Source organism: Oncorhynchus gorbuscha, linkage group LG10 (assembly GCF_021184085.1).
Source record: "Oncorhynchus gorbuscha isolate QuinsamMale2020 ecotype Even-year linkage group LG10, OgorEven_v1.0, whole genome shotgun sequence".
NCBI classification, from domain to species: domain Eukaryota; kingdom Metazoa; phylum Chordata; class Actinopteri; order Salmoniformes; family Salmonidae; genus Oncorhynchus; species Oncorhynchus gorbuscha.
This window is the reverse complement of record NC_060182.1, coordinates 55,183,408-55,203,686: the sequence shown is the minus strand read 5'-3', so window position 1 is coordinate 55,203,686 and position 20,279 is coordinate 55,183,408. Positions and strand designations below refer to the sequence as shown.

General features: G+C 41.5%; 1 protein-coding gene across 2 annotated transcripts in view; it reads right to left on the bottom strand.

Annotated features, from left to right (window-relative positions):
* Positions 1–9,066, bottom strand: part of si:ch211-266g18.6 (synaptotagmin-like protein 1) — an 85,967-nt gene extending 76,901 nt beyond the window's left edge. The window contains exons 1-6 of one of the 2 annotated variants that reach the window (XM_046366402.1): positions 8,566–9,066; positions 3,639–3,784; positions 3,321–3,414; positions 2,391–2,436; positions 2,258–2,300; positions 641–2,161 (exon numbers count right to left, since the gene is read on the bottom strand). In XM_046366402.1, coding sequence (XP_046222358.1) covers positions 641–2,161; positions 2,258–2,300; positions 2,391–2,436; positions 3,321–3,414; positions 3,639–3,784; positions 8,566–8,696 — 1,981 coding nt within the window. In that variant the 5' untranslated portion in view covers positions 8,697–9,066. The remainder of the gene's footprint in view (positions 1–640; positions 2,162–2,257; positions 2,301–2,390; positions 2,437–3,320; positions 3,415–3,638; positions 3,785–8,565) is intronic. The other variant, XM_046366401.1, reaches the window with a different exon arrangement.
* Between the last annotated feature and the right edge of the window lie 11,213 nt (positions 9,067–20,279).

The following is a 20,279-nucleotide window of genomic DNA, read 5'->3' as shown; positions in this document are numbered from 1 at the left end:
AGAATAACTTTCTTCATCCTCATCATTCAATTTTGAAGTTGTGCACAATTATCCATTTTTATTTGGTATATATTGCTCATTCATTGTCAGGTATAGACACATTAGTGCATTGGGAACCAAGAGCATAACCAGTGCTCTAACTCCCCCTTGTGGTTGTCTGGAGCAATGAAGCAGTCATGTAGGGTAACATTCTAAACCACAAATTCTCGCTGCATAATCTCAAAACTTTTAATTGAGGAACCACTGAATAAAATAAAGGAAAATCCTTGAATGAGTAGGTGTATCCAAACATTTGACTGGGACTGTATATATATATATATTTTTTTTTATAAGTCAAAGGTGTGTCATGACACTCCTCAAATGTCATAGCTTGAAGCTGTTTTGCAAACGAGGAAACACTGTAAAGTACTTTCATTCTGAGCCTCCTTTCTAACAATGTATTCACTTAAGAGTTGACCTTCAATAGCAACCACAAACACAGTTATGAAGGCAAAATATTTGAAATCACGAGATCAGGATTTAATTTTATCATGCTAGTTCGGCTAACAAAAGCATCGCAACATGTTGTGGCATGTGAAACTGAAAAATGACAGAGAGCTCCATACCAATGTTTAAACTGCAAAACAGAGAGACCTCTTACCTTCAGTGTCATCTGTCACTGGGGATTCAGAGGAATTGACCACTATTGTGGGAATGAGACATTTCCCAGTCTTCTGATTCACTTTTTGAAAGTCTCCATTTGGAGACAGCTTGGACTCCAAAGTATTCCTTTCCTGAAATATATCTACCTCCTCTCCATCTAAAGTAACAAATGTCTGCCCATCCACTGCTTTGCTTAGAGATTCAGTAGAGTTTTTTACATCCATCTGTTCTTGTTTATTTTCTTCATCAACATCTCCTGGAGAAACCCTATGGTCCATCTTTGTTACATGTTTCATGCCACCAACAATTGCAGTCTGTGAGAGAGAATAAACTCTAAACTTTGACACTTCCTTCTCTTTGTCCTCTCCAGTGTCCTCCTTTGATGTATGGAGATTGCTAGACATGATGACTTCATCTAGAACATGAACAGCAAATGGTAGAGATTCCTCTGAACAAACTAGGTCCTTCTTGGGTCTGGCCTCTTTGAAGATAGATGATTCGTCTACAGGAACAAGTTTGTCTATGGTGAGTATGTCCTGTGGTCCCTCTTGGAGAACGTACTGAGGTTTCTCTACACATTTGAATGACTCAATGGTAGGCAAAGGGTCATTTCTCTGGAGAGAGTATGTATCCTCAAATGATAGCATTTCACTGTGGTTTTGGTCTGTTTGAAGTTCTTGGCTCTCTGTTGAAACATCTTGGTTTAGCCTAACATATTCCAGCCCCAGCATATCTTCATATTCAAGCTGAAATGGCACCTTCTCATACTTGACCTCTGAAGATTGCATGCTATGAGGCCCCTCACTTTCTGAAACTACATCATCAGGTCTCCTGTTGTTGAACTTCTCTTCTGATTGGGTCAGAGTGTCACCACTAGGTGGAGTCCCTGTGGTATTTGTCTTTCCATGGGTAAAGTTGACCTCTTTTGGCTTTGGCCGTATGTGGCTGCTCTGTGGCGAGATCTCAAAAGACGGAGTAGTGAGAGACTCATGCCCTGAATGCTCAACATCAAAACCAATGGTGCTATCCTCTGACCTATTATGTGTGTCAACCCTAGGCGATATCACTATTGTTTTAGTTGTTCCTATGGCCATCTCTGTGTCTTTTGGCTCGGCCTCTATGACGCTACTTTTGAACTCTGGTTGTGTCCATACATAGGGGTCTGCATACATTACAGAGCTGTTCTTCTCAGGGGGAAACACCAGCTTTCTGCTAGACTTCAGATTCACAATAGTGTCCAAGGATTTGGTTGTTGGTTTGGTTTGAGGGCCGGGACTAGATACGTTGATAGGACGGAGCTGAGACTCAAGAACAACATTGGCAATATAAGCAGATTCTGTCTTGTTTTCTTGTCCAGGTTTCCTGTCTGGTGATTGGTGGACAGTGTCAGTTGTGCTAGAGTATGGCATCTCTTGATTTTGAGATGTAAATGGGTTGGTACATTTTTCCTCACTAGCAGGCCCCTCATGAGACCTGTAGAGTGGATGTTTCCATTCAGGAACATTAACCGTGGTGTTGTCTGTAACAAATGAAAAGTTCAAGTTTAGTTTACGGTTGGCCTGTCGAGATAGGGTTCGGTGGATCCTTCCACAGCTGCTAAATATTTCATACTCACCAGTATCCACAGTGCTTTCCTCATTGCTAAGTTCCTGGTTAGCCTGAGGATCACAATTGTGTTATTATGTATCAACTCTTTGATTAAAGTGAAAGAAAGTTTTGTCTCAAATAATAATGCAATAAAAAAATACCTTTTCACGAAAAGATAGGTTGAGGAAACTTGTGTCTGGTGTCTGGCTATGAGTGGAAAAGAGAGATTGTAAGGAGTTGTACGCAAACATTAAGAATATAAGTACTTAATGTGCATATGCAGTACATCAAATGTCAGTACAAGAATGAAAGGTGTAGAACTCTTTAAAAAAAGTGTATATTTGGCTAAATAAAATGTTTGAATGACAAATAGGTATTTCTTCAATATCAATTTTCAAAGCTTCATGCAATTGTTGAAAAGCCAGGTGATTTATTTAGTGAGTTGCATGCATAGATACAGTAATAGAATTGTGTGCACCAATACAGTAATTCCTTGCTTTCTAAGCGAAAACGAATCATTGAGTAAAATAAATCTAATGGCCAGCTGAGCTATTTGCGTTGACCCCCCCTTCTCGTTTTTACAATGCTGCTACTCGCTATTATCAATGCACAGTCCCTTTAACCCTACCTACATGTACAAATGACCTCGACTAGCCTGTACCCCCTCACATTTACTTGGTACCTGTACCCCCTGTATATAGCCTCATTATTGTTATTTTATAACTTTTTACTTTAGTTTATTTAATAAATATTTTCTTAAAACTGCTGTTGGTTAAGGGCTTGTAAGTAAGGATTTCCCTGTTGTATTCAGCACATGTGACAAATATCATTTGATTTGATAATACCTTGCAGTAACAGTAAAAGTTATTCTGTGGCATAGAAAAACCAAGCCACGAAGCATAATTATGTAATACCAGCACAGAAGTCTTCTGAAGCATTTATTGCCAGACGTATGCTCTTGTAACACATTTCTCTTCTATTAGGAGATAGCAATTCACTGTTCAATGCTTAAGCCTCTGCAATGTGTATGTTTGTATTCCCTGTGTGACCAGAAGTCTAGATATTGTAGGCTACTCTGAGAATAAACTTACATCTCAGAAGCCTTGGTTTGAGGGTCCTTATTCTCCTTTTCTCCTTCTTTGTTTTCTGTTTGTCCGACATCGCTGAAAGTGCTAGTCCTAAAGGCTAAGAAGCAGACAATGATCACTCAGATTATTTATCTTCGGTCAGACCATCCCTCTGTATGAATAATATAACTAGTCTTTATCCTTCTCTCTGAGGAGTGACAGTTGGAGATGACTGACAAAGGAGTTAAAGTCAGAATATGGAAAATACAAATTATTCTTTCATTGATTGAGAGTGTAATTATTTAACTGATTAATTCATGGTAATCGGTACAAAATCTATACCTGTTGGCTTCTTTCTCCTCATTGAAGACCTGAGAACTTCTGTCACGTCTGACTGTCGTCCATAGCGACGAGTCCGGAGCTCTTCAAACCACTCCCCGGTCATAACTTTGAGCTTTTTAGGGTCAGGAATGGAGATTTGCAGACGACTGCCACCAATAGACAATAAAGTAGATGGAAAAGTAGTAAATGAAAAGCCTTATTATTTTAGTAAATATTCCAACAAAAAAATGTTGGCCTCTTAACATGAATCTACTGCAATGTAAATCTTGTCAAATATGTAGATGTTTTATATGTTCAAATCAGCTCTTACATTTGGGCTGAAGGGCTAAATATAACAGGTGAACAGTACTAATTTCAAGTAATCTATACTGAACAAAAATATAAACACAACATCCAACAATTTGAACAATTTTACTGAGTTAGTTCATATAAGGAAATCAGTCAATTGAAATCAATTCTTTAGGTCCTAATCTAAGGATTTCCCATGACTGGGCTTGGGCACAGCAATGGGTGGGCCTGGGAGGGCATAGGCCCATCCGCTGGGGAGCCAGGTTCAGCCAATCAGAATTAGTTTTTCCACCGCAAAAGGGCTTTATTACAGACAGAAATACTCCTCAGTTTCATCAGCTGTCCGGGTGGCTGGTCTCAGATGATCAAGCAGGTGAAGAAACTGGATGTGAATGTGCTGGGCTGGTGTGGTTACACTTGGTCTACAATTGTGAGGCCTGTTGGACGTTCTGCCAAATGATCTAAAACGACGTTGGAGGCTTAAGGTAGAGAAAATAACTACATTATCTGGCATCAACTCTGGTTGACATTCCTGCAGTCAGCATTGCTATTTGCATGTTCACACAAAACTTGAGACTTCTGTGGCATTGTGTTATGTGACAAAACTGGCCTCTTATTGTCCTCAGCACAAGGTGCACCTGTGTAATGATCAAGCTGTTTAATCAGCTTCTTGTTATGCCACACCTGTCAGGTGGATGATTATCTTGGCAAAGGATAAATGCTCAGTAAGAGGGAGGTAAACAAATGTGTGAGTATGGAACAGATTTTATTTTTGTTAAGTATAATTCCAAATATGTATTTAACTGCATTGAGATACACTAGACAGTGCATTCAGAAATTATTCAAACCCCTTGACTTTCTCCACATTTTGTTACGTTACAACTTTATTCTAAAAATGATTAAAAATCTATATAATTCTCATCAATCTACACACAATATTCTATCATGACGAAGCAAACACAGCTTTAACTTTTTTTGCAAATAAAAAAGCTTTATAAACAGAAATACATTATTTACATAAGCATTTAGACCCTTTGCTACGAGACTCATTTCCAGACTCGTTTCCAGGATGTACACCTGTTGTAAATTAAATTGATTTTACAAGATTTGGAAAGGCACAAACCTGACTTTATACAGTTGAAGTAGGCAGTTTACATACACCTTAGCCAAATACATTTAAACTTAGTTTTTCCCAATTCCTGACATTTAATCCTAGTAAAATGTCCCTGTTTTAGGTCAGTTAGGATCACCACTTTATTTTAAGAATGTGAAATGTCAGAATGTCATATTCACCACATTCCTAGTGGGTCAGAAGTTTACATACACTCAATTATTATTTGGTAGCATTGCCTTTAAGTTGTTTAACTTGGGTCAAACATTTCAGGTAGCCTTCCACAAGATTCCCACAATAAATTGGGTGAATTCTGGACAATTCCTCCTGACAGAGCTGATGTAACTGAGTCAGGTTTGTAGGCCTCCTTGTTCATTTGGAAGACCCATTTGCAACCAAGCTTTAACTTCCTGACTGATGTCTTGAGATGTTGCTTCAATATATCCACATAAATGTCCTTTCCTCATGATGCCATCTATTTTGTGAAGTGCACCAGTCCTTCCTGCAGCAAAGCACCCCAACAACATGATGCTGCCACCCCCGTGCGTCACGGTTGGGATGGTGTTCTTCGGCTTGCAAGCATCCCCCTTTTTCCTCCAAACATAAATGGTGGTCATTATGGCAAAACAGTTATATTTGTGTTTCATCAGACCAGAGGACATTTCTCCAAAAAGTACGATATTTGTCCCGATGTGCAGTTGCAAACCGTAGTGTGGCTTTTTTTATGGCGGTTTTGGAGCAGTGGCTTCTTCCATGCTGAGCGGACTCTCAGGGTAAGTCGATATAGGACTCGTTTTACTGTGGATGTAGATACTTTTGTACCCGTTTCCTCCAGTATCTTCACAAGGTCCTTTGCTGTTGTTCTGAGATTGATTTGCACTTCTCGCACAAAAGTATGTTCATCTCTAGGAGACAGCAATAATCCTTCCTGAGAGGTATGACGGCTGGATGGTCCCATGGTGTTTATACTTGCATATTATTGTTTGTACAGATGAACGTGGTACATGAAGGCGTTTGGAAATTGCTCCCAAGGATGAACCAGACTTTGCGGAGGTCTACAATCTTTTTTCTGAGGTCTTGGCTGATTTCTTTTGATTTTCCCATGATGTCAAGCAAAGAGACACTGAGTCAATTAGCCTATCAGAAGCTTCTAAAGCCATGACATCATTTTCTGCAATTGTCCAAGCTGTTTAAAAGTACAGTAAATTTAGTGTATGTAAACTTCTGACCCACTGGCATTGTGATTACAGTGAATTATAAATTAAATAATCTGTCTGTAAACAATTGATGGAAAAATTATGCACAAAGTAGATGTCCTAACCGACTTGCCAAAACTATAGTTTGTTAACAAGACATGTGTGGAGTGGTTGAAAAACGAGTTTTAATGACTCCTACATAAGTGTATGTAAACTTCCAACTTCAACTGTAAGGTCCCACAGTTGACAGTGCATGTTTGCACAACAACCAAGCCATGAGGTCGAAGGAATTGTCCATAGAGCTCCGAGTCAGGATTGTGTCGAGGCACAGAATTTGGGAAGGGTACCAAAACATTTCTGCAGCATTTAAGGTCCACAAGAACACTGGCCTCCATTATTCTTATATGAAAGAAGATTGGAACCATCAAGAATCTTGCTAGAGCTGGCCGCCAGGCCAAACTGAGCAATCGGGGGAAAAGGGCCTTGTTCAGGGACGTGAACGATAACCCGATGGTCACTCTGACAGAGCTCCAGAGTTCCTCTGTGGAGATGAAAGAACCTTCCGGAAGGACAAACATCTCTGCAATACAGCACCAATCAGGCATTTATGGTAGAGAGGCCAGATGGAAACCACTCCACAGCAAAAGACACAAGACAGCCTGCTTCTAGTTTGCCAAAATGCACCTAGAGGACTCTAAGACCATGAAAATCAAGATTGAACCCTTTGGTCTGAATGCCAAGGGTCACGTCTGGAGGTAACCTTGTACCATCCCTACCATGAAGCATGGTGGTGGCAGCATCATGCTGTGGGGATGTTTTTCCATCGGCAGGGACTGGAGAGACTAGTCAGGATTAAGGGAAAGATGAACGGAGCAAAGTTCAGAGAGATACTTGATGAAAACCTGCTCCAGAGCACTCAGGACCCCCAGGCTGGTGTGAAGGTTCACCTTCCAACTGGATAAAGACCCTAGGCACACAGCCAAGACAACAGAGGAGCTTTGGGACAAGTATCTGAATGTCCTTGAATAGCCCAGACAGAGCCCAGACTTGAACCCTGGAGAGACCTGAAATAGCTTGAGAGGATCTGCAGAGAAAAAATGGGAGAAACTCCCCAAATACGGGTGGGAAAAGTCAATGGGTCTGAATGCTTTCCGAATGTACTGTATATACAAACGTATGTGGACACCACTTCAAATTAGTGCATTCTGCTATTTCAGCCACACCCGTTGCTGACAGGGGTATAAAAATCGAACACACAGCCCTGCAATTTCCATAGACAAACATTGGCAGTAGAATGTCTCATACTGAAGAGCTCAGTGACTTTCAGCGTGGCATCATAGGATGCCACCTTTCCAACAAGTCAGTACGTCAAATATTTGCCCTGCTAGAGCTGCCCTGGTCAACTGTAAATGCTGTTATTGTGAAGTGGAAACGTCTAGGAGCAACAACGGCTCAGCCACGAAGTGATTGGACACACAAGCTCACAGAATAGAACGGTCAAGTGCTGAAGTGCATAACGCGTAAAAATTGTCTGTCCTCGGTTGCAACACTCACGGAAGAGAATTGGAATGGGAATTTCATTGTACTTCCTCAAATGACTGGAATTTAAATGGAATTGACCCCAACTCTGCTATGTAGCCTAGGCCTATGCTGTATTTATATTTGAATGCATAATTCCTCAGGATGCAACATCATCACCAGAACTGTTCGTCGGGAGCTTCATGACATGGGTTTCCATGGCAGAGCAGCTTAAGATCCCCATGCGCAATGCCAAGAGTCAGCTGGAGTGATCTAAAGCTTTACCGCCTTTGGACTCTGGAGCACTGGAAACACGTTCTCTGGAGTAATGAATTGCGCTTAACCATCTGGAAGTCCGACCGACTAATCTGGGTTTGGAGGATGCCAGGAGAACACTACCTGGTCTGTGGCTGTTTTTCATAGTTCGGGCTAGGCCCCCTAGTTCCAGTGAAGGGAAATCGTATAGCTACAGCATACAATGACGATTCTGTGCCTCCAACTTTGCGGAAACAGTTTAGCGAAGGCCCTTTCCTGCTTCAGCATGACAATGCCCCCGTGCACAAAGCGAGGTCCATAAAGAAATGGTTTGTCGAGATACAGTAGATGTGGAAGAACTTGACTGGCCTGCACAGAGCCCTGACTTCAACCCCATCGAACACCTTTGGAATGCCGACTGCGAGCCAGGCCTAATCGCCGAACATCAGTGCCCGAGCACAACATTAACTATCATGAAATAGGGAATGTTCCTTCTCAGCATGTATGCGAACCAACAATATCAAGACATTTATTGCCACCAAGGCCAAAAATCAATTACCGTATGCGTCCAGTCTCTCGCTTCCTGAGGTTGTCATCTCGCTGAAGCACCTGTCGGATTGCCAATTCCTCATCTGTGGACAGATGACTCAGGTCCAGAAACTCCAATAAATCCTTTGTGGACTTCATCATGACATGAAGTTTATGTCAGTTTGACACTTCCAAAAAAAGCTGTAATTCCAAAAGAGTCCCAAAGATACAAATGAGGAGAAAAAGGAGTTTTGTTTTCAGTCTTCACACACCTGTGAATGTAAATAAAAAAGGGTGCCAAACCGGTTAATCTAGTTTGAGGTAAGAGGAAAAACACATTGACTGATGAAAGGTGAAAGTATGATATATATTCTTTACATGTCCCAAAGAATTCTCAATTTAAAACAGCTAATCTAATGAGGGGACACGCAGCCACTGAGTTCCAACACACATACCAAAGTGTTTGGCCGAACTGGCAAGGAATGATGTAATAATGTAAACAGTGAACGGTCCTTTGTCAATGAGAGTCGTGTTAATGATTTACAGTGCAAAGTCATTGTCCAGGGAGAAATGCTGTGGGCACTAGGAGCACAGATGTTTTGTCAATAATGTCAAGATTTTAGAATCTAAGGAGAAGTAAAAAATGAATTACTTATCCAGTCTGTTTCCCAGCGTAATGAAAGCTATGGGCAACTTTGTATCAAGGCTTCACTAATGAACAATTTCAGCAACCTTCTCCATTAACACGGAGAAGGGTTTAGCCTTGTTGCAGAGTGAACACCCTTAACTAATGCTTGGGTAAATCATTGTCATTGCTTTAGGAAAACCCAACCTCAAGACATAGTGGAATTGTTTACAGACAGACACACCTCATTCTTATGGAAACATACAAGTCATGTGTTCTGACACACCCTATCAAACAGAAACCTGATATATTTACTTTTTTCTAAGGAGGGACAATTTATTTATTTACGATCATCCCATAGTGAGCAATACACTGAGTATACAAAACATTAGGAATACCTGCTCTTTCCATGCCATAGACTGACCAGGTGAATCTAGGTGAAAGCTATAATCCCTTGATGTCACCTGTTAAATCCATTTCCATTTCAATCAGTGTAGATAAAGGGGAGGAGACAGGTCAAAAAATGATTATTAAGCCTTGAGACAATTGAGACATGGATCATGTAGGTGTGCCATTCAGAGGGTAAAATGGCAAGACAAAAGATTTCAGTGCCTGCAAAGCTGCAGTTTTTTTAATGCTTAACAGTTGTGTATCAAAAATGGTCCTTTCGACACCTTGTAGTCCATGGTCTGACGAATTGAGGCTGTTCTGAGGGCAAAACGGGGTGCAAATCAAATCAAATCAAATTTATTTATATAGCCCTTCGTACATCAGCTGATATCTCAAAGTGCTGTACAGAAACCCAGCCTAAAACCCCAAACAGCAAACAATGCAGGTGTAAAAGCACGGTGGCTAGGAAAAACTCCCTAGAAAGGCCAAAACCTAGGAAGAAACCTAGAGAGGAACCGGGCTATGTGGGGTGGCCAGTCCTCTTCTGGCTGTGCCGGGTAGAGATTATAACAGAACATGACCAAGATGTTCAAATGTTCATAAATGACCAGCATGGTCAAATAATAATAAGGCAGAACAGTTGAAACTGGAGCAGCAGCACAGTCAGGTGGACTGGGGACAGCAAGGAGCCATCATGTCAGGTAGTCCTGGGGCACGGTCCTAGGGCTCAGGTCCTCCGAGAGAGAGAAAGAAAGAGAGAATTAGAGAGAGCATATGTGGGGTGGCCAGTCCTCTTCTGGCTGTGCCGGGTGGAGATTATAACAGAACGTGGCCAAGATGTTCAAATGTTCATAAATGACCAGCATGGTTGAATAATAGTAAGGCAGAACAGTTGAAACTGGAGCAGGAGCATGGCCAGGTGGACTGGGGACAGCAAGGAGTCCTCATGTCAGGTAGTCCTGGGACATGGTCCTAGGGCCCAGGCCAGTTGAAACTGGAGCAGCAGCATGGCCAGGTGGACTGGGGACAGCAAGGAGTCATCATGTCAGGTAGTCCTGGGGCATGGTCCTAGGGCTCAGGTCCTCCGAGAGAGAGAAAGAAAGAGAGAAGGAGAGAATTAGAGAACGCACACTTAGATTCACACAGGACACCTGAATAGGACAGGAGAAGTACTCCAGATAAACAAACTGACCCTAGCCCCCCGACACATAAACTACTGCAGCATAAATACTGGAGGCTGAGACAGGAGGGGTCAGGAGACACTGTGGCCCCATCCGAGGACACCCCCGGACAGGGCCAAACAGGAAGGATATAACCCCACCCACTTTGCCAAAGCACAGCCCCCACACCACTAGAGGGAAATCTTCAACCACCAACTTACCATCCTGAGACAAGGCCGAGTATAGCCCACAAAGATCTCCGACACGGTACAACCCAAGAGGGGGGGGACCCAGACAGGCCGACCACAAAAATCAATATAAACGTGTTCCGAATGTTTTGTAAACTCAGTGTATTTATAGGCCTAGATGGTTTCAAGAAAATAAATGGTATTTTATTTTATTATTTCCTTGTCTATCAATTAGCTTTTGAAAATACAGTATCTGTGCAGGTATGACATTGAGAAGATATGATACCTGTATGTACAGTTAAAGTCAGAAGTTTACATACACCTTAGCCAACTACAATTAGATTCAGTTTTTCACAAATCCAACACTTAAATCATTGTAAAAGCTAGGATCACCAATTTATTTTAAGAATGTGAAATGTCAGAATAATAGTAGAGAGAATTATTTATTTCAGCTTTTATTTCTTTCATCACATTCCCAGTGGGTCAGAAGTTTACGTACACTCAATTAGTATTTGGTAGCATTGCCTTTAAATTGTTTAACTTAGGTGAAACGTTTCAGGTAGCCTTCCACAAGCTTCCCACAATACGTTGCATGAATTTTGGCCCATTCCTCCTGACAGAGCGGGTGTAACTGAGTCAGGTTTGTAGACCTCCTTGCTCGCACACACTTTTTAAGTTTTGCCCACACATTTTCTAGAGGATTGAGGTCAGGGCTTTGTGATGGCCACTCCAATACCTTGACTTTGTTGTCCTTAAGCCATTTTGCCACAACTTTGGAAGTATGCTTGGTGTCATTGTCCATTTGGAAGACCCATTTGCAACCAAGCATTAACTTCCTGACTGATGTCTCGAGATGTTGCTTCAATATATCCACATAATTTCCCTTCCTCATGATGTCATATATTTTGTGAAATGCACCAGTACCTCCTGCAGCAAAACACCCCCACATGTTGCTGCCACCCCGTGCTTGACAGGTTGGGATGGTGTTCTTAGGCTTGCAAGCATCCCACTTTTTCCTCCAAACAAAATGATGGTCATTATAGCCAAACAGTTATATTTTTATTTCATCAGACCAGAGGACATTTCTCCATAAAGTATGATCTTTGTCTGGCTAGTCTGGCTTTTTTATGGTGTTTTTCTTCCTTGTGGTACCTTCAGGCGTTTGGAAATTGCTCACAAGGATGCACCTGACTTGTGGAGGTCTACATTTTTTTTCTGAGGTCTTAGCAGATTTCTTTTGATTTTCCCATGGATGTCCTGCAAAGAGACACCGAGTTTGAAGGTCGGCCTTCAAATACGTCCACAGGTACCTCCAATTGACTCAAATGATGTCAATTAACCTTAAACTTCTGACCCACTGGAATTGTGATACAGTGAATTATAAGTGAAATAATCTGTCTGCAAACAATTGTTGGAAAAATTACTTGTGTCATGCACAAAGTAGATGTCCTAAACGACTTGCCAAAACTATAGTTTGTTAACAAGAAATTTGTGGAGTGGTTGAAAAACAAGTTTTAATGACTCCAACCTAAGTGTATGCAAACTTCCGACTTCAACTGTATTCTTTACATCAACATATGAATCACTTTAAAACGTATTGTATGATCTTTTATACACTATATTAGACACAGCCTTTGGAACTTTGGTTTTCCTAGATATGGCTATTATATTGTGATCACTACATACTTTGGATTTGGGATACTGCTTTAAAGCAAATATGCAGCATTAGTAAAGATGTGATCAATACATGTTGATGATTTAATTATTGTGCTGTTTGTAACTACCCTGGTAGGTTGACTGACAACCTGATCCAGGTTGCAGGCACTGGTTACACATTAAAGGTTTTTCCTGAGTGGGCAGCTTGATGATAGTCAGTCAATATTTAAATGAATCCAGAAAATATACTTCTCTGTTCATATCACATATTATTCAGATACGGACTGTTAGCACTTGGTGGTCTATAGCAGCTTCCCACAAGAATGGGCTTCAGGTGAGGCAGGTGAACCTGTAGCCATATTACTTCAACATTAGATTGTCTAAGCTTTTCAGGAATGTGGTTCTGAATATAGACCGCAACACCTCCTCCGTTGGCATTTCTGTATTTTTGGTAGATGTTATAACCATGTATTGCTACCACTGTATCAAAAGTATTGTCTTAGTGAGTTTCAGAGAGTTAAAATATGAATGTCATCTGTTACAAGCAAGTTATTGACTTCATGGACCTTGTTTCTTAGGCTACCTATGTTATTATGGGCTATTTTTTAGCACTTTTCTGGGTTGCTTGATTGTTTTTAATGCTTTACTGGGAAGCTTATCAGAGTTACACTTTATACAACTCACCCTGCACTAAGTGGTCTCCCTACTATTTCACACCGCCTCAGTGCAAACAGTGTAACTCTGATTTATAGGCTCATGATTACTGCTTACAATAGCTGTAGGATAAACGGCTGTATTTGGTGAATTTAGGGGTACAAACATTAAATGACTTACATTGTGTTTGCCAATGCCCCTAAGATCATAATGCTGCATCAAATATACATGACGACTCATTGTCACAATGGTAGGGATTAACTGAGCTGGTCTCAGATCATTTACCAGTCATTGTATCAACGCAGCCTTGAAATGTGTGGACAGAGTCCAGGAACCAAAATGATTTGGATGTACTCATCCCTCGAGACTATCTTCTGTTTCCAGAAGGTGTCAAAGTTATCAATAAGTGACTCCAGCAGAGCTACATTTGTCTTTTAGCCAGATGTGTAATGCCAGCCGTCTGCTGAATCTTTCAAACCTGCGCCCCAACAATGGTACTGGACCTGAAATTATTAGCCGTTTTTTGGAGTCTTTTAATGCTAAAATCAGTTCTTTAAATCAATTTTCAAATGTTCCGAGCTAGCCCTTCTGATGTCGTTTGACCCCACATGGACTACTACAGTGTTAGATCCTGGCATCTGTGGTAGAACAGTCGGAAGCAGCCTTGTGATGTCCTGTACTTGTGCTCCTGGGTAGAACAGGGTTTTTGCCTTTGGGACCGATATGTTTCTCAACAAAGAGCTGCCTATGATGATAGCTGGTGACGTTGAATGGGCCGATCTCTCAGGCAGCCTCACGTTCTGGTGAGGCTAAGAGCTCCGAGGATCTGAACCCAAGGTAGAAGCCACCGGAGAGGGAGACAGAACCGAGGACAAAAACGCAGGTACCTCCGGATCCAATCTTGATTGGGAAGCCACCAAGGACGAAGGCGCCGGAACCTCTTGATCCAAGGCGCAAAGCTGTTTCTGGTCTCTGTTAGTTCTGGGCTCAACATCTCCATGGAGATCCCCGTTGCCAGAGGACTCCTTCTTCGACTTCCACGGCGAGTGACGTACCTCCATGGCTGCTTAGTTGGGTCGAGGACAGCTCCGTTCTCCAGGAAAGGGGAGATCCCTTCGAGAATGGAACCCTACCTATCACCGGCCAGTCGGCAGTGGAGAGCCACCTTGCGGTTAAACTTCAACAGACCAGAGCACCTAAAAGTAGGTGGGCATGGGTTCCCCAGTAGCTTCTTCACTCCTGTAGTCCTCCGCAAGCAAGCAGTTGCTACATTGAAAGTTAGCGCAGTCCACATAGTCCCGGAACAAAGCAAAGTAAACATTCAATAGTGACCTCCATTTGAGACCGCCGAGCCAGCTAGGCTAGCTGGGCTTTCTCATCTCTCCCCCTATATGGAATCTGGCAGGATCACGGGACAGATAGCAGCGCTCACAGCATTTTAGCCCAAGAGAGCCGCAGGATTCAAAATAAAATTATACAAAAACACGGTCAGCTTTTAAACCGAGGTCTTTAGTTCAGGTTTCGGCATTCGACAACAACAAACATCACACTAACATATCTACAATACAAAATGTATAATACCACGATACAAGAACATTCATGTACGTGTGTGTATAGTGCGTGTGCTAGCATTTGTGACCGTGTGTGTGTGTCTCTTCACAGTACCCGCAGTTCCATAAAGTGTTTTTTTTTTTAAATCTGATTCTACTGCTTGCATCAGTTATCTGATTTAGATTAGAGTTCCATGTAGTCATAGCTCTATGTAGTACTGTGCACCTCCTACAGTCTGTTCTGGACTTGGGGATTGTGAAGATACCTCTAGTGGCATATCTTGTGGGGTATGCATGGGTGTCTGAGCTGTGTGCTAGTAGTTTAAAAACAGACACCTCCGTGCATTCAGCATGTCAACACTTCTTACAAAAACATAGTGATGAAGTCAATCTCTCCTCCACTTTGAGCCAGGAGAGATTGACACGTATATTATTGTTAGCTCTCCATGTACATTTAAGGGCCAGCCGTGCTGCCCTGTTCTGAGCCAATTGTAATTTTCCCAAGTCTCTATTTGAGGCACCTGAGCACACGACTGAACAGTAGTCCAGGTGAGACAAAACTAGGGCCTGTAGGACCTGCCTTGTTGATACTTTTGTTAACGCAGAGCAACGCTTTATTATGGACATACAACTCCCTATTTCAGCTACATTGTATCAATATGTTTTGACCATGACAGTTTACAATCCAGAGAGATGGGTTGTGTGCACGTGTGGTTTGTTTATCGGAGTATGTAGTACAGTAATATAATAGATTATGGCTCTTAAATGCAAGAGATCATGGGGCAGATGTGAATTATCCACATTTACACACCCTAATGATACAACTAGTCACATAGTAGGACAATTTAAGATAAAAGCTTTTAAAAAGGGACACAACAACATTGTTTAGTTTGTAGATGGTAGTTTACCCTAACCACTGATTCAAGGTCAGTTTTCTTCTTTTAGAAGTGACATCACTTCTTGGAAAGGGAGAACTGATTCTAGTGAAGTGCTTACAAGAAATATACACCTCTGATTATTACATCCAACCTGGGATTTGAATTTATAATGTTAGGGTCACCAGACCAAAGTCTTAACCACTATAACATACAACCACCTCTCGACATAACTTACGTTCCTAGCTATTATAAACTCACAATGAAGATTTGACAGGCTAGCTGGGCACAGGGCAGAGGGCAGGGGGGAAGGGGAGCGGAGCATCAGGGTTGAGCCTTGGGACAACTGTTTGACAAGCTGTCTGGAATGTTGGCTTAACGGGAGAAGGAATCAGTTACAGGGCAGCGGTCGCTAGCTAAGGTGCCATTGTGGGGCAGAATTTGGTTCAGTCATTCAGGAAGCCTATGGCTCCTCACTAAAGGTGCTGTTCCCGAGAGTTGAGGGAACATGGGATGTACCAAAAATGATGAATTCAGGAGGGGTTTCTTTTGGGTTTCTATGATAATTAAGGTCCTTGAGATTGGTTTCATTATTATTAGTGTCTTGCATCTTTATACGAGTTTTCTAGAGTAGTTGATCAATTGAGTAAAGCATTTTACTGCTAGGCTGGAACAAAAGCTTGCACACCAATGTTGCTCTCCAGGACAAGGACTGTACTAAAGGAGTCCCATGACTCTCACCAGTAGCACCCCATGTCTTAATATGTTCCCACAAGTGTCCAAATTATTTTAAAGTGATTCCTTCTTATCTTGTTTCTTTGCTTCATGACGGCTAATCTGAAAACTATTGAACGATGTGAAATAAATAAAGTTGCAGTGGTAATATTGATATGATAATGATACAGAATGTAATGACAATATGGTGGATGACTATGTAGCGTTTTCATAGATCCACAGTCATTAAGTAAAAGAGATGAGGAAGGAGGATCCAGTCCAGTCCACTCCACTCTATTTCTGCACTCCCTGCCCTTTCCTCCTCTCTCTCCCCATCATAAAGTCTCCATGACTAATAGCTGGCGCTAATTACCCCAAAGAACTCAGCGGAGTGTGTAAGTGATAGTGAAAATCTATGTTGGACAGGGAGTTGTGTGTGCATTGTTGTGCATGCATGGGTGGGAATGTGTGTGTCAGAGTATTTACAGTATGTACACATTTTTCTGTGTGTCAAGTATTTAGTGTGTGTGTGTGCTCGGTTATTTGGCCCAGAGTTTGGAGGATGAAGGTAACTGTTTGACCAAAGACATGATAGGTATGATACAGTTGGTTGCCATGGTGACAAGATCACAATTACAGGAAACATCTGCATCCTCAGACACGGAAAGCCAAGACTCTTCCTTCAAACCCAAGCTAAACCGGGACCAAAAAATTACTCAAAGATATATATATTTTTACATTAAGGTACACTTTATAAAAATGAAGGTAACAGTTTAGGTTATTAGCCCATAATAAACCACAGGCAGTGGCGACCCATCATTCAGGGAAAGTGGAGCAGATCCCCACCTGTTTGCCCCAAAAAAATACAAATGCATGTTATTTTGGCATTCATACGTGTCACATATCAGTTTGCAAACAATATAAAAAAGAAATCATTGTGTTAATAAAGCCGCATACAAAACGCATATTTTTTTGCTTTCTTGAGTAAGACAGCTGCAAAATGCCGGTGTTTCAGTCTAGCTCAGTGCCTTCTGTGGTGGTGGGGCAGCCAGCGGAAAACACGGAGCGTATGGGTAGGTAATATTCTTTGCCGTGAATGGCTCAGTGTTCTGTCACTCATGGGGACACTACGTCACAGCAAAATCTAAGGGTAGAGCTGGAAAATTCAAGCCCCTTTAGGTGCTGCCATAGAGTTGCCCATCCAAGAAGGCTCAAGGTCATTGGCCACAGATAAAATTAAGTCACATCACATTATATCTACAGTAGCTTTGATTGGACTGATCAAGGACATCATACTTAAAAAATCTTATTTAGCAGGCTAACAGTCATCATCGTGAATCAAGTCGACAATCTACTGGCAAATCCATTTCAAACCTTGTCATATGAAAATACATTTTGTGATACATATTTCTAATATTTCAGCAGTAGGCAAGTCAAAGGCTGCATATATGTGGATATCTGGAAGTTAGCTGATGTTTTGACTGTGTCCGAGGTGGAACTGCGTTAGAGCTGTCAAATTCACATATGACTCCCAACATTATACCTAGAGCGGACATCGCCATTGGCTGCATGGAGTCGCATTAAGATATATCCCACGCAGCGTTGTTTACAAGTTCAAACACTGAGATGTAATCTACACCTCAATTAGGATGATAGGAATCCTCATTATTTTGTTGAATGATTTTAAAATTGAGCGTCATTATTTTTAGATGACAACGATCACAAGAGCTGATGCGCCCCTCTGACACTACCAAAACATCAGTTATGTGGGTGTCGGCTATCGCCGGTTAATGCTTGATCTGATTGAATCTAGGCCTTAGACTTATAAAATAAACATGTCAAAATGCACAAATTTTGTACATTCAAAATACACAAAAATGCACTCGCGTGTGGCAGCGTAGCCTAGTGGTTAGAGCGTTGGACTAGTAACCGCAAGGTTGTGAGTTCAAACCCCCGAGCTGACAAAGTAACAAATCTGTCGTTCTGCCCCTGAACAGGAAGTTAACCCACTGTTCCCAGGCCGTCATTGAAAATAAGAATATGTTCTTAACTGACTTGCCTGGTTAAATAAAGGTAAAACAAATATATATATACTTAACCCCCTTAACATTTGAATTTCTCTTTTTTATTTTGGATAAAAGTACTCAGAGCTACAAAACGGTATGTAATACATTGCATTTGAGGAAACAATGAGAAAGTAATTCTGCTTTGAATGTTGATCAACTTGTAGACTCGCTTTTGAGAAAACCGTCTTTCAATGTTTTGGTAGTACTATTGAAGAGCCCTTCTTTGTCTACACCCATTCAGCATCGTTCACACCCTCTTAAGCATTAGCCCCACCCATCTGTTTAAGGGTTGATCCAACTGTTCTGAACTAACTTGCCAGCTACTTCCAGACACCAGAGAGAGAGAGAGAGAGAGAGAGAACAACTCACTGAACATTACTGGCTGTAGCAGAGATGGTTAGGCTGTCGCCAAACCCACTGGCTCCATGTCATCTACACGACCCTGCTAGGTAAAGTCCCTCCTTATCTCAGCTCGCTGGTCACCATAGCATCTCCCACCTGTAGCACACGCTCCAGCAGGTATATCTCTCTAGTCACCCCCAAAACCAATTCTTTCTTTGGCCGCCTCTCCTTCCAGTTCTCTGCTGCCAATGACTGGAACAAACTACAAAAATCTCTGAAACTGGAAACACTTATCTCCCTCACTAGCTTTAAGCACCAACTGTCAGAGCAGCTCACAGATTACTGCACCTATACATAGCCCACCTATAATTTAGCCCAAACAACTACCTCTTTCACTACTGTATTTAATTTATTTATTTATTTTGCTCCTTTGCACCCCATTATTTTTATTTCTACTTTGCACATTCTTCCATTGCAAATCTACCATTCCAGTGTTTTACTTGCTATATTGTATTTACTTTGCCACCATGGCCTTTTTTTGCCTTTACCTCCCTTATCTCACCTCATTTGCTCACATCGTATATAGACTTGTTTATACTGTATTATTGACTGTATGTTTGTTTTACTCCATGTGTAACTCTGTGTCGTTGTATGTGTCGAACTGCTTTGCTTTATCTTGGCCAAGTCGCAATTGTAAATGAGAACTTGTTCTCAACTTGCCTACCTGGATAAATAAAGGTGAAAAAAATGAAAAAAAACTCCAGAGCGTTGGTGACTGCAACTGTGCAGTCAGATTGTCCGTTTGTAAATTCAGAGCGTTTTGAGTTCAGAGCGCACACTGGATGCTCTGGCCAATAAGTAGGGTTGTTCCGTAAACTGTGACCTCACACCGACAGGCAAGCACCCAAACTAACTGGCTAACATTGGCTAGCTACTTCCAGACACATAATGAGAAAACACCCCACTCTGACCATTTTACTTATAATAATAATAATAATAATATATGCCAGTTAGCAGACGCTTTTATCCAAAGCGACTTACAGTCATGCCCTAGCAGAGCTGGTTAGGCTTTTTTCATGTTATCCATAGCGTTGGTGACAAACTGCGCTTTGTTGCCAACGTTTATTCAACGGGTTTTGAGCGTTAAAAATTGAATTAGTTATTCTGCGCTCTGCCACACTAAGATGAGAGTCTTGTAAGAAATGTAGCTAGATAGTTAGCTAAGTAAACAATGAATCCCAACGCATGACATAACATCAGTTAGAGCGCCAGCCAGATAACGTTAGCTAGCTAACAGTACACTTGAAATGAAAAGTTAAGACATGCAGCTAGCTAGCTAAACAATGGACCATAATCATCAACTCATAACTTTACTACCCTGCATGAATCTGCAGGTAGCTAACCAACCAGGTTCTATGGTTATAACTAGTCAAGCAAATATGTCTGAGATACAAAGAATAAGATCATACACATAGCTAGCTAACGTTAACAGTACACTTGAAATTAAACCACTGTCAAAATTAGA